This window comes from Cucumis sativus, chromosome 4 (assembly GCF_000004075.3).
Source record: "Cucumis sativus cultivar 9930 chromosome 4, Cucumber_9930_V3, whole genome shotgun sequence".
NCBI lineage: Eukaryota > Viridiplantae > Streptophyta > Magnoliopsida > Cucurbitales > Cucurbitaceae > Cucumis > Cucumis sativus.
In genome coordinates, this window is record NC_026658.2 from 9,213,423 (window position 1) to 9,225,103 (window position 11,681).

The 11,681-nt window shown below is 34.1% G+C and overlaps 1 protein-coding gene across 1 annotated transcript; it reads right to left on the reverse strand.

The window, feature by feature from the left end:
- Positions 1–2,501: 2,501 nt before the first annotated feature.
- LOC101217853 (cationic amino acid transporter 2, vacuolar) lies at positions 2,502–9,238 on the reverse strand. The gene is made up of 14 exons (XM_004149054.3): positions 8,493–9,238; positions 7,934–8,135; positions 7,486–7,570; positions 7,189–7,329; positions 6,986–7,104; positions 6,796–6,892; positions 6,211–6,383; positions 6,024–6,090; positions 5,481–5,639; positions 4,730–5,000; positions 4,262–4,370; positions 3,820–3,932; positions 3,208–3,283; positions 2,502–3,013 (listed from the first exon to the last, which is right to left on the reverse strand). Exons 1-14 carry the CDS (start codon positions 8,668–8,670, stop codon positions 2,836–2,838), a joined length of 1,968 nt encoding a protein of 655 aa, XP_004149102.1. The 5' UTR covers positions 8,671–9,238; the 3' UTR covers positions 2,502–2,835.
- Positions 9,239–11,681: the final 2,443 nt, after the last annotated feature.

The following is an 11,681-nucleotide window of genomic DNA, read 5'->3' on the forward strand; positions in this document are numbered from 1 at the left end:
AATCCATACTTGATATCAAGTAGGGTACCTAGCTACAGAAGTACTCTCGATAGATTCACCTTTGTGAACGTGGAAGTGAGGGTGCTTCCTATGGAATTTCGGACAAATTTCTAGAGCATTCACTAAACTGGGGTATACGTGCAAGGTCATAAAGCAGGGGCTAGTTTAGAACTTCACTCAAATAATATTGTGTGTGCAATAGCATTAGAAGTCAAGTTCAAAATTATGAGTTATTTTACAATACTCTAAACTATTGTCACTACTTAAAGGTTCAAGTCACTGGACACACCTTTACTTATTGAACCTTTACTTACACATAGTATCATAGAAACAGACACTACTTGATGAAAATGTTTTCAAAAATTTTCAAGTGGGGATTATTGGATGAAAAATTTATAAAAGAAAATATAATATTATTTTAGGTACCTAGGTTTTGGAAAGAGGAAGGAGATAGACAAATATAGGTATGCTCGAAAATTGATGACCCACTTTAGTCAAAAAGCATATCCTTCAGCAAAGCAACCGAATCCAAACAACCAAGAACTTAGCTAACTAATTAAATAAATAAAAGAAATGGGAACTATTGAACATAACAAATTCCCCTTTGGTGAACACTTCCTTTTATTTACCTAAGCACAAACAATCACCTTCAATCTATGCAAAGCTAGACCTGAAGCCTACAATTAACACTTGTTTTTTAAAGTCTGAATACTTTATAAGGTTGTAAGAATTTTGAAACAACGATACGCATATATAAGGTGGCCTAAAAAGTAACTACAAATACAGTATATGCATAAAAAGTTAATGGCGCAATGTATGCACCTTAGGTTCTTTTTTATTAGTGTAGTAGCAAACGTAGGGATGAGAGCATATGAAGCTTCAACTCTGACAGAATTCAAAGCTAGTTATTCTCCACCTCCAAAGCTTTATATCGATAGCTATGTTTACACCATGCCCTTTTACACACTCGCCTACAATAAGAGATGTGGCTTGCATGTGCTCGTTTGTGACAACATCAATATAATAGAATATCACATTGATGACTGTTAATAAATTTCAGAACAATCCTTAAATTACTATCTAAGTGGCGAGAAGCATTGAGAACCCAACTACACGAATCTTGCCTTGCATTATTTAAATCCAAAAGAAGATATCCAGTCTTCTTCAACTCAATTTTGGTTTCAAAAACTGACCATTCACTAAGTTCTATGATTGGAGAATCAAAACCAATATCAACAAAATTCATAAATTTAGGCTCTTTACTTCCAATCATACATCTTTGCACCTTCTTGGTTGTTATTTTTCAAACACAAGTTATGTTTTAGCACCCCACCGAATTAATGTCACAATAATCAACCACAACGTGGACACCATCCACCATATCACCTCACATATTATAGCCTTGTCTTATTATATTGGACCGGTTAGATCTATTCATGTACATTGTTAAACAACGATTATGAAAAACGAACAACCTGTTCTGAATCCATTCAATGAATCTTCGTAACATGCAATTTTTTGGAACTAGTACATCTGAAACCATAAAATCATGGTATCCATCGTTTTCACCCCACCTACCACTATATGACAAACTTATCTGTTGATGCATGTGATGTCATTCAAGAAGCTTACCATCTACTTGAATGTATTCGATAGCAGCATTTTTTTCTTCTAAAAGCTAGCAAATAAGTTTTTATTGGAAACAAAATAGTGAGAAAATTTAAAATATTTTAACATAAATCTCCAAACTGATCAAATCTAGAAGAAAAGTATTAATATTCTTAACATGAAACACCAAATTTAAAACACAACGCATGAGATACCTAGAAAGATATCATATATATATAAACCAATAGAAAAATAAAATCTTATGTTTATGGGTAAAAATATAAAGATTTGAAAACAATGCACTAAAAAAAGGATATCTTATATTTATCACTATCATCCAAAAATAAATATATTATCACGAGCATCTCTAGGAAATCTGTTATGAGACTCTCAAACAAAATTTGAATATTTGAAAATATTCAAATCAAGATTACGTCAATTTATGCTATAAATAAGTTTTATTTTGTTGCTATTTTTCAGTTTTGATGAAAACTTAATTTCTTGTTACGAGCTATAAGTACTAAAGAAATTCCAAATGGGGTTTGCAACAATAGCTAGATGAAGCAAGAGATGAAATCGCTCTACAGGAGCCGAATGAGTAGGACAGGGGCGTGGGGCGTGGGGCAAGCAACGTGTGCAGCAGCCAAACGAGCAGGCCACAACAGATGGTTTCTTCAGGTGGGTGTCTATAGTGAGAATAGAGATGAAGTGTTTTTAGGGAGGGGGAGAGATAGTGAGAGTAAAGGAAAGCAGACCCTCCTCACACAAATTTTCAAACAAATTTAAACCATCGGCCAAACAACAGTTGGGCCCCTAAAAGAGGTCATTCACAATTTTTTCGTTGGCTCCTTCATCCTTTTTCTACTTTTGATTATTCAACATTCTCACCCATCTAAACGTGAACATATACAAAAGCTAGTGATATGTATATGGACTATGGATTAAGGAACAATGAAAAGTGTTCGATATTTACATTATTTGCCTTGAACCACCTCCCAACAAGAAAAATAAGCTGAGCAAATTCTATAACCAACCCTATAATACAAGGAGACAGATCAGTCTCCATGGATAATACAATATGGTAAGAAAATAATAAACAATCTCTGAAACCTTTGATGTGGCAAAGTTTGTCATCAATCAGATCCCCCTCATAATACGAGACTTCATCTCATTGATGGCTTCATCAACAAACTTTTTGCCTTTCTACTCTTTGTACAAACCTAATCATCAAACCAGTACTTCCCTCGAGTAATTGTTTATTTTCTCGGCATGTTCAGCTATTTTCTCGGCATGTTCAGTTGACACATAGATTGCATCCCGTAGAGTGCTGTGATTTCGTCCATAGACTACGTAAACGATCACTCCAATCACTAGCCATACCGACACCCGAGTCCATGTACCAACTCTGAAAAGTTGAGAAATGGATCATCGTTTAGAAATGAGGAAATGAAAATGATGAAAATGGTTTGAAATGACGCTTAAGTTAATGTGTTAATGTTGGGTAATATCATTCGGCATTGAGAAAAGAATGGAAGAAACCTCAAAAAGTACATTACATATATTAATAGACGAATGGAGATAAGATGAAATGTTTGTTACCCAAGATTGATGAGCAAGTAGGTGTTGATGAGAATACACACAATTGGTAGCAGAGGAACAAATGGGCAAGTGAAACCTGAAAAAAAAAGAAAAAGAAAATGTATTAAATCAGTATCTTCATACATTAACCAATAAAAAATTGTTCATCTATACACTTATATCTTGTGTTACGTTATTGATGTGCCCGAAAAAGAATGAGAGCTGGAACTTGGGACGGGGAAAGGGGTTCTGACTTGACAAGCAGATAAAGGCAAACTATGTTCATAACCAGAGGACTAATACAGAAATATATAGGCATTGTCCTATCTTTCCTTAGACTCAAAGGTGCCAGAATCCAAGAACTAGCCAACAATGTATGGCAAAGCCGTTAGCAGCAGTTGCATTCTAGCTAAGCAATTGTATTAAGGATGGGTAGTCCAAGGAGAATTTTTTTCGAGCTAGTTAGTTCACAAACTTGCATATGACAATGCCTATATATTTTTCTCAATGTGTTTGACAATGCAGACTTGCAATGTGATGTGTGATACTAAGTCAAACGCTATCTAGCGAAAAAAAAAAGTAAAAAGCCAAATACTTGAATAGGATGCAAGAGAAAGGGAGTCCTGTTCTAACCTCCTGTGTATCCAAAGCTGTGCCTTGCATCATCTTGGTCTATGCAGGACAGCACAACTAAAGCAGATAAAAGAAGGAAAACGCCGGTTCCACTAACTGAATATCGCACATAGCTGATGGAAACATCAAACACATTGAGAAAAAATAAGTACAAGAGGAACAAGAAACACTAAAATATACATAAATCACACCAGTTTATCCACCAAGAAAGACATGTCAGGAACTTGAATCTTAAAAGCCTCCTTATTTTTTAGAGGATTCGTGACTCTTCCTTACCCACAAGGGTTTCAAAATCTTTTAGCATGGAACTTGCACTGTTGATTTGTTTTGATGGATTAAGAGATTAATTCTAGTTATGGATCTTTATGATAGACCATAATAAACTTATAGTGTGCGTAACAAGCAGAAATCTAAAACACAAGTTGCAATAACAACCACCAACCTTGGAAGGCGCAGATTCGTAGCTGCATAGGTAAGTAGTAGTGCCCCAACGCATGTGAACAAGATGGCCCATCCAGCAAATTTTCGTCGATTCTTGTCATTCAGAGTGTCTACAACAATTAAACATAATGGAAAATAAGAACACAACAGATTTTGAAAAAGCTTTTCTGTAAGTAAAAACATTAGTAACTCTACAGTCTTCAAAAAATCTTTTATAAAAGCCGATAACCATATTTTAGTGCAATATTCTTTTGGAGCTTAAACACATGGAACCAAAAGAAAAGAAAGCCATCCAAGTTATTACATCCCTCCCATTTTCCTTAAAATGGGAAAATAATTCTAAAAAAATGTTTCAAAATTATGAGCCTCAAGCCTAGGTGAGATAAGCTGCTCCTTATGATACTGGCACCAATGAACAACCACATTGTAACAGACCAGATACTAAAGTAAGAGCAATCATGAAACTTACAACCACGTCGAGTGAGATAGCTGCCGATTATTGGGATGTCAACTGATGAATCCACTTTCGAAAGTAAGGGTCTACTAACACTGTCCTTTGTAGAATTGATCTCGGTATCTTGTCCATCAACAACATCAGCACTTGTATGAATTGGTAGGGACAGTGGATCAAATGACTCATGAAGAGATGATGGCAATGGCACCTCATTGGGTGGAATATATCTGAGAATCAAAACCGATACAGCCACTGTGGCAAATGCAAAAAGAGTACCAACACTAACCTGCACAAGGTGAAAATCTTCTTCAACCAAGTCTCCTATATAATCGAAACTATGAATAAAATCAATAGCTCAAGCTCAAGTAGTTTTATTCTTCCACAATCCAGATAGCAATTTAGAAATTCAAAGAACTATGAATACTCCATTTCAAATTCAGTATCAAGACTTTGACTTCCATTTCATGGCGTGTTCTTCATCTTAATAACCATACTATGAAATGAAACCAAATTAACGAGAGTAAGAATGTGAAAATGTACAAGAAGGTGTAAGTGTAATATATAAAGAGGATAGGAAAAGAGCGGAACATTTTTTAAATCGGTGAGACAACCTAGGGAGCTGAAAATTTTAGATTGTATTTGTAAGATTCTTTTAATTACAAACATTTTTGTGTCTATTTAACATAGCAAAGTCTAAAACAAAACATCCTCAACCTTTATCATCAATTCCATAAAACATGAGAAAAATTAGATCGAGTTGCCTTACCATCCCTGCTAAATCCGAAACATCCATGAAAAAGGCCAAGCTTGCAGCACCAATACCACTGACTATGGTGCTCTTGACAGGAACTTGAGTTTTTTTATTAACATCCGCAAAAAGACGAGGCAGTAACCCATCTCTCGACATTGCCATCAAGATTCGCGGCTGGAAAGTGAAGCACATGGGTTAAAAATAGAATTCATGTACAAGAAGATGCAAGATGTTAGACGGAAAAGGAGTGGTACGAAAGAATGTGTTTTCTTTTCTGTGTAAGAAAAGAAGGATTCATATCTACCAAAAAAGCAATGCAACATCCAATATGGTTAATCAACAATAAACCATATTCTAAAATGAGCAATGATCCGAGAGATAGAAAGGCAAATAATAGTTCCAACATTCAAAATATATTTTCTTTTTTTCATGATGAGGGGGCCTATTACTAGTATTATATCACTACATGTAAAAGGTAATGTACTTGAATGATCAGGTTTTTTTTGTGAAAGAAAAAAGATTAAAGACACCCCTCAAAGACTTCATATAATTAAATACCTGAGGTAGCAAAGAGCCCAGCAATGTTGAGCACAGTGCAGTAACAGCTCCGGTACTCACCACATACCTGAAGCAGAAAGATAACATCATTAGCTAATACAATCCACTCAATCTATCCCAAAGACTAACGACAACATAAAACTAGTGGTATCCTCTTCATAACTAAAGCATACAAGTTGACACTTACGCTGCCCATTGCATCCCATGCTCAGCAAATGCAGAGGAGATGGGGGTATCAGGATCCATCTCATAATAAGGCACCAGACCAACAATCACAATTGAGACCATCATATATAGTGCACAGCAAAGAGATAATGAAAGTCCGATCCCCAGTGGCAAATCTCGTTGAGGATTTTTTACCTATTGAAAACGCTCATAGTAAGTCCATGATTCCACAAATTATGCAAGCCAAAAAGACTACAAACCATTCACAAGTTAGTGTCTCTGTTGCATATTTTCTGATAAAGATTAATGTATGCATGAATGAAATTAGTTGTTTGAATATAAAATGAACATAAATCCCTTTCATGTTCAGTTCCATGTATGTTGTTGGTTTAAACTTATTAACTTGATTTTTGTTTTTTGATTTTTTTTTTTTTTGGGTGTGGATTAAAGGAGTAAATAAAAAGGGAAACAAGAACAGCAAAGAACTTGTTCCTCATAAGAAGATCTACAACTTACTTCAGAAAACAGTCAAGAGTTTTGCATTATCTTAGTCACCTTTAGGTTTTAAGAAGTTTTTGTGATAATGGATGCTGGCATAAGATTTTACCTCTTCAGCAGTACTTGCAACAGCATCAAAACCAATATAAGCAAAGAAGACAGTAGCAGAGCCAGCAAGCATCCCATCTACTCCGTAGGGAAAATATCTGATATATTGCAAAGTTGACATTTATAAATGTACATCAGAAATGGCAGAATTAATTTATAGAGAAGCAAAACACAGTGAAATTTTGGAGTACCCTGTAGGAAGTTCATATCCAACCCATCCAGTCTTGAAACCAATATAAGAGCCAGCAACAATGACAAACATCATTGCACATAGATTTGCTCCTGTCACAACAGCTTGTGCTGCAATACTCTGCAAGAAGATTACACAAATTAATAACAAAACGAATTAACACATGTGATTTAGATATCATTCTTTCACAAATTACTGGTATACCTCTTTGATTCCTAAACATAAAAGAGCAGTGACAATCAAAACTAAGATTGCTGCACATGGATCAACAACAATATCAAGTCCAGGCAGAGTTTGTCGGGCTAGGAAGGAAGGCAAACGATCATTGCCACCAAACAATAAGGCCTGAAAAGATGCAAAGGTAACGTAAGAACTACTAAGGCATCAAAGTTCCAAGGTTTTCTCTAAATCATGCACCAAAACATGGCATAACCAAGAAAACCAGAGTCATTTCTGTTCAATTAAATAATCTTGTGAAGAGTTGAAAGGAATTCACAGTACCAAATTTGGGGATATTCCACGTGCAACAGCTGAGCCACCTAGTGTATATTCCAGTATCAAAGCCCAACCAATCAACCAAGCAACTCTGAAAGAATAGCAATGAAAATCACCAATCAGCAGGTGAATCTCAATGTGAAGATGAACTGCATAATCCTATGCTAAAAGCCCCGGAACTACATCAATAGGTACCAGTCTCGTTGCAAACAAGTTTTCTAGATGGGAAAGTGAAATTTACAGCCAGCTATTTCCCATCTTGGTCAAGAAAATCTAGTGAACATTACACATCCAAATCCCCGAAAAAATGAAAACCAAAATGAAAATTGTTTCCATAGTGGCACATAATACTTTTTCTGCTTTAAGGCCCCAATCGAGCAGTAAACTTACAATCCAGAAAGATGACTTAAACACTAAACATCATAAACTTCGAAGTAAAGTCACAGAAAATTACCCTTCTCCAACACATATGTATGAGTAGTGATAAGCACTTCCAGCTGATGGACAACGACTTGCAAGCTCCGCATAGCAAAATGCAGAAAGCGCTGCAGCTATTCCAGCAATCAGGAAGGAGATGGCAAGGGCTGGTCCTGAATGTTCTCTGGCAACAGTTCCAACAAGAATATACACTCCAGCTCCAATAGTAGCACCAACTCCTACACAAGAGAAAATAAACTTCCATGGTGAATTACATATTCAAAAAAGAAGGCAAACATACTTAAGATCGGCATATGAATAGCTGAACTGCCAGAAGCTTAATATCCATCAGAAACTATCTTGATCTTATACTTAATCAAGACAACAGCCAGTATAAGAAACTAATTCCAAAAACTAATACTACCAAGTTGCTGAGATTCTATTACCTACAAGGAAAGAGCAAAGCATCAAAACATCTTTAAGAAAATAAAAAACTCCGACCCAATAAAAACTTCAAGGATTTAAAGGACATAACTTCCAAAATAAAAACAAATTGAAAAAAAGGAAAAACGACCATGAATTACAACATGGGTTACCTATTGAAATAAGGTGAGGAACCGATAACTCTTTGGCTAATTGATGATGTCCTGATGAAGAAGGTGATGAAGAATTGGCAGAATCAACCTGTTTCCTCCTAATTAATGCTTTGAAACCAACCCTTGAACTCTGTCCACCCCTTCCCGTCTCCTCTCCAGAACAACCCAAGAAACCCATAAAAAAATCCCCTGTTTTCTCCTTTCTTTTTTTTTGTTTTTTCCCTTCACCTTAAGATTACAATAATTACCCAACGAAAATGGCGAAACAAGAGCCAATAATTCAATACATATAATGAAAAATAAGCTAAACCCAGATGGAAAAATCTACCCGCATTCCCAAATAAAGGAAAAACAAACCCCCAAGAAGAAATTTTGGAACGATTCTTCTTGTATTAAAATGGGGAGCGGGCAGTTTCCAAAAGAAATGAAAAAAACGTAACCCCTTCTCTTCTCTTGTACACAGGTGTCTAAAATTGAAAGAAAAAGATGGGAAATATAGGAATGAAGGAAAGAAGGAGAACCCGTTCCTTGTTAAGGGTGCGGGTGGAAGGAAATGGGGATTCAAAGTGCTCGGATTTTGAATGATATATAAGGAAAAGAAAGGAAATAGAATGAAGAATGTTGCGTGTGGAGGCCCTCACTCCAATGCTGCCGACCCATCGAACAAATCTGGTGCCCGCTGCCCGCGGGTAGATGGGGCAGAGATTTGTGAAGGAGAAGATTGTGGACGAGGGAATCCAACAAGCTTCTTCCCAAGAATGGCGGGACGGCTGCTCACAGCCTCTTTTTTTCCCCTTTTTTTTCCCCTCTTTTTTTTCCACGAAATGTCCCTTCTTAAACTAAACTACCGTTCCCTTAATATTTTACCTTCTCCAACTCTACTCCTCAACACTTCCAACCTCTTACCTTTTTCTCCTTTCAAATTATTTTATTCAATTATTATTTAAAACCTTATGTGTTAGGATTCAAGTTTCATCCATGTACTGCAAGATGTAATTTGTAGTTAGCCTTCAAAACCATTCAAATTTACATTTTTTGAATTTATTATATTCAATTCCAAATACACGTGTTTATATAGTATTTTCAAGTGTTTAAATTAAAAAGTTAGTTGTTTGGAAGAAAAGTAAAAAGTTAAGTCTTTTTTTATTAACCTTTGTCTACTTACTTTCGTCCACCATTTTTCTATGATGTTTTTTGTTATTGTTATTGGTCAACTGCAAATAACCATTTTGGGTGATTGTCGTCGATTGACTTTCAACGGCCATTGTCACCAACTCATAATGATTGTCTCCTACCACCTTCAACCACCATCATCGATGATCGTTACCGAATATTTATCATCTCCATTGACATATAGATTCTTTTATTATAATTTGAAATTATATACACATATATATGTATATGTATATATAAACTTCTAGTCTACGTTAAATCAAACAAGTTTTTGTCTTGAAAACACTTTTAGAAAAAAAGAACTTGTCAAACCATGGATATGTGTTTTTCTTCTTAAGGAGATTTTAGAAAGAAAGAAAAAAGTGTTTAAATGAAAATTGCATTTTTTTTATAAAACAATTAGTCATTATGAACAGATTTTTAATAAGTTCACCAAAATGTTGTTATTTTTTAAAAAAGTTTTTTATTCGTCCATTATTAGGATCAGATAGGATACTAACAAAAATCTTGTGACATAGGTAAGAAATCAATTCGTCATTTGTCTCTTGGTTCGATTACAATTCAAAATTAAGATCTTTATGGTTCAAATTGATAGGTAAATTAAAAAAGAAATGATGTTTTTTATATTTAAATTTGGTATTTTTAATTTGGTTAATAGTTCAATATATTGAATGAGACTGAGAGTGATTTTGACCCTAATTATTTAGGTGGGGTAAATAAGATAAGAGTCAAATTAAATGTTAGAAATAATAATATGTATCTCTATAAAATTTATTGATGATATGTGGGATCATATATATAATTTCAATACTCATTAAATATGATTCAAAATAGTTCTTAAATATGTCACCTTCATTATCATGACTCCTCACCAAGCCTTCATTAATAAATATTGTCTCACTTAAACTTTTATTCTCTAAGATATTTATACAACTTTTATTCTCTAAGATATTTATACAACTCATATATACATTTCTCTTTTTCTAAGTTGTGAGATCTAATTTTTATTTTTACCCATATATTTAATTCTAAATTTTGATTTCAAATTTAATTTTGTTTATCAAGTGTTTAAATGTTACAAATTTATTTATGATGAGATTTTAAGCTTTGCTTTAATTTTAGTCTCTAAATTTTTAAATTTTAAGAGGGATTACATTAATTTACGCTTTCAATACTCACTCCTGTATTTAGTATTAATATTATAATTTAAAATAATTAAATATTATATTTATATTTAATTAATTTTAATGTTTATCATCAACTAATTAAAATTTTATCACATATCTTTTTATTTTTTTTCAGATTGTCATACATATTGATTTTTGAGGTATCTAAATAAGCAATATTCAATTCCTTGCATGTAATTGGAAGATGATAAACTCCAATCTTGATGGAAGTGAAACCCTAGAAGAATGGATGGCTGTGATGTAAAGTTATGAATCTTTTGGAGCTCACATGGGATCAAGATCAAGTGGCTCTCCTTCAAGTTGAAAACAATAATAACAATAATTGATCCAAACTTTGGGATTTTCCCCCAAAACAAAAGGCATAAAATGATTCAAATCAAATAAATAAAGGAAAGATATGAAGAAAAGGAAAGAAGAAGAGGGCTACTTCACAGTTCAATCTATTATGTAGAACCTGTGCCCTATAAACAACAACACCAAGTGGTTAGTATCTTCTTGGTAAATTTAGGTTGGTTTTAGTTAAATCATTTTGTTGTTTGTTTTCTTCCAAATTTACTCCATATATTTTTCTTCATTTTCTACTCTGTTTTGCATATTGTATAAGTATACAATACATAAATGTATTCCAAGTCAAATTTCCATACAAACAAACCCTAAGCTTATCTTTAAATTTAATTTTGCTAAACACTAACTTAAACATAGGAGGTTCTATGACAAGCACGACATCATTATTTTCTTCTTGCAAATCGTTTTCACTTTTTCAAATTATAAATTTATTGCTGAAGGTATGTAAAGGTCAATGAATCCTCTTATTCAGATTTTGCCATCA

Coding starts and splice junctions, on each gene's coding strand:
- LOC101217853 (XM_004149054.3), bottom strand. CDS start 8,670: ATGGGTTTCTTGGGTTGTTCTGGAGAGGAGACGGGAAGGGGTGGACAG. Junction 6,893..6,985: donor GGATATGAACTTCCTACAGG/GTACTCCAAAAT, acceptor GCAATATATCAG/ATATTTTCCCTACGGAGTAG. Junction 3,014..3,207: donor TACTTGCTCATCAATCTTGG/GTAACAAACATT, acceptor TCAACTTTTCAG/AGTTGGTACATGGACTCGGG.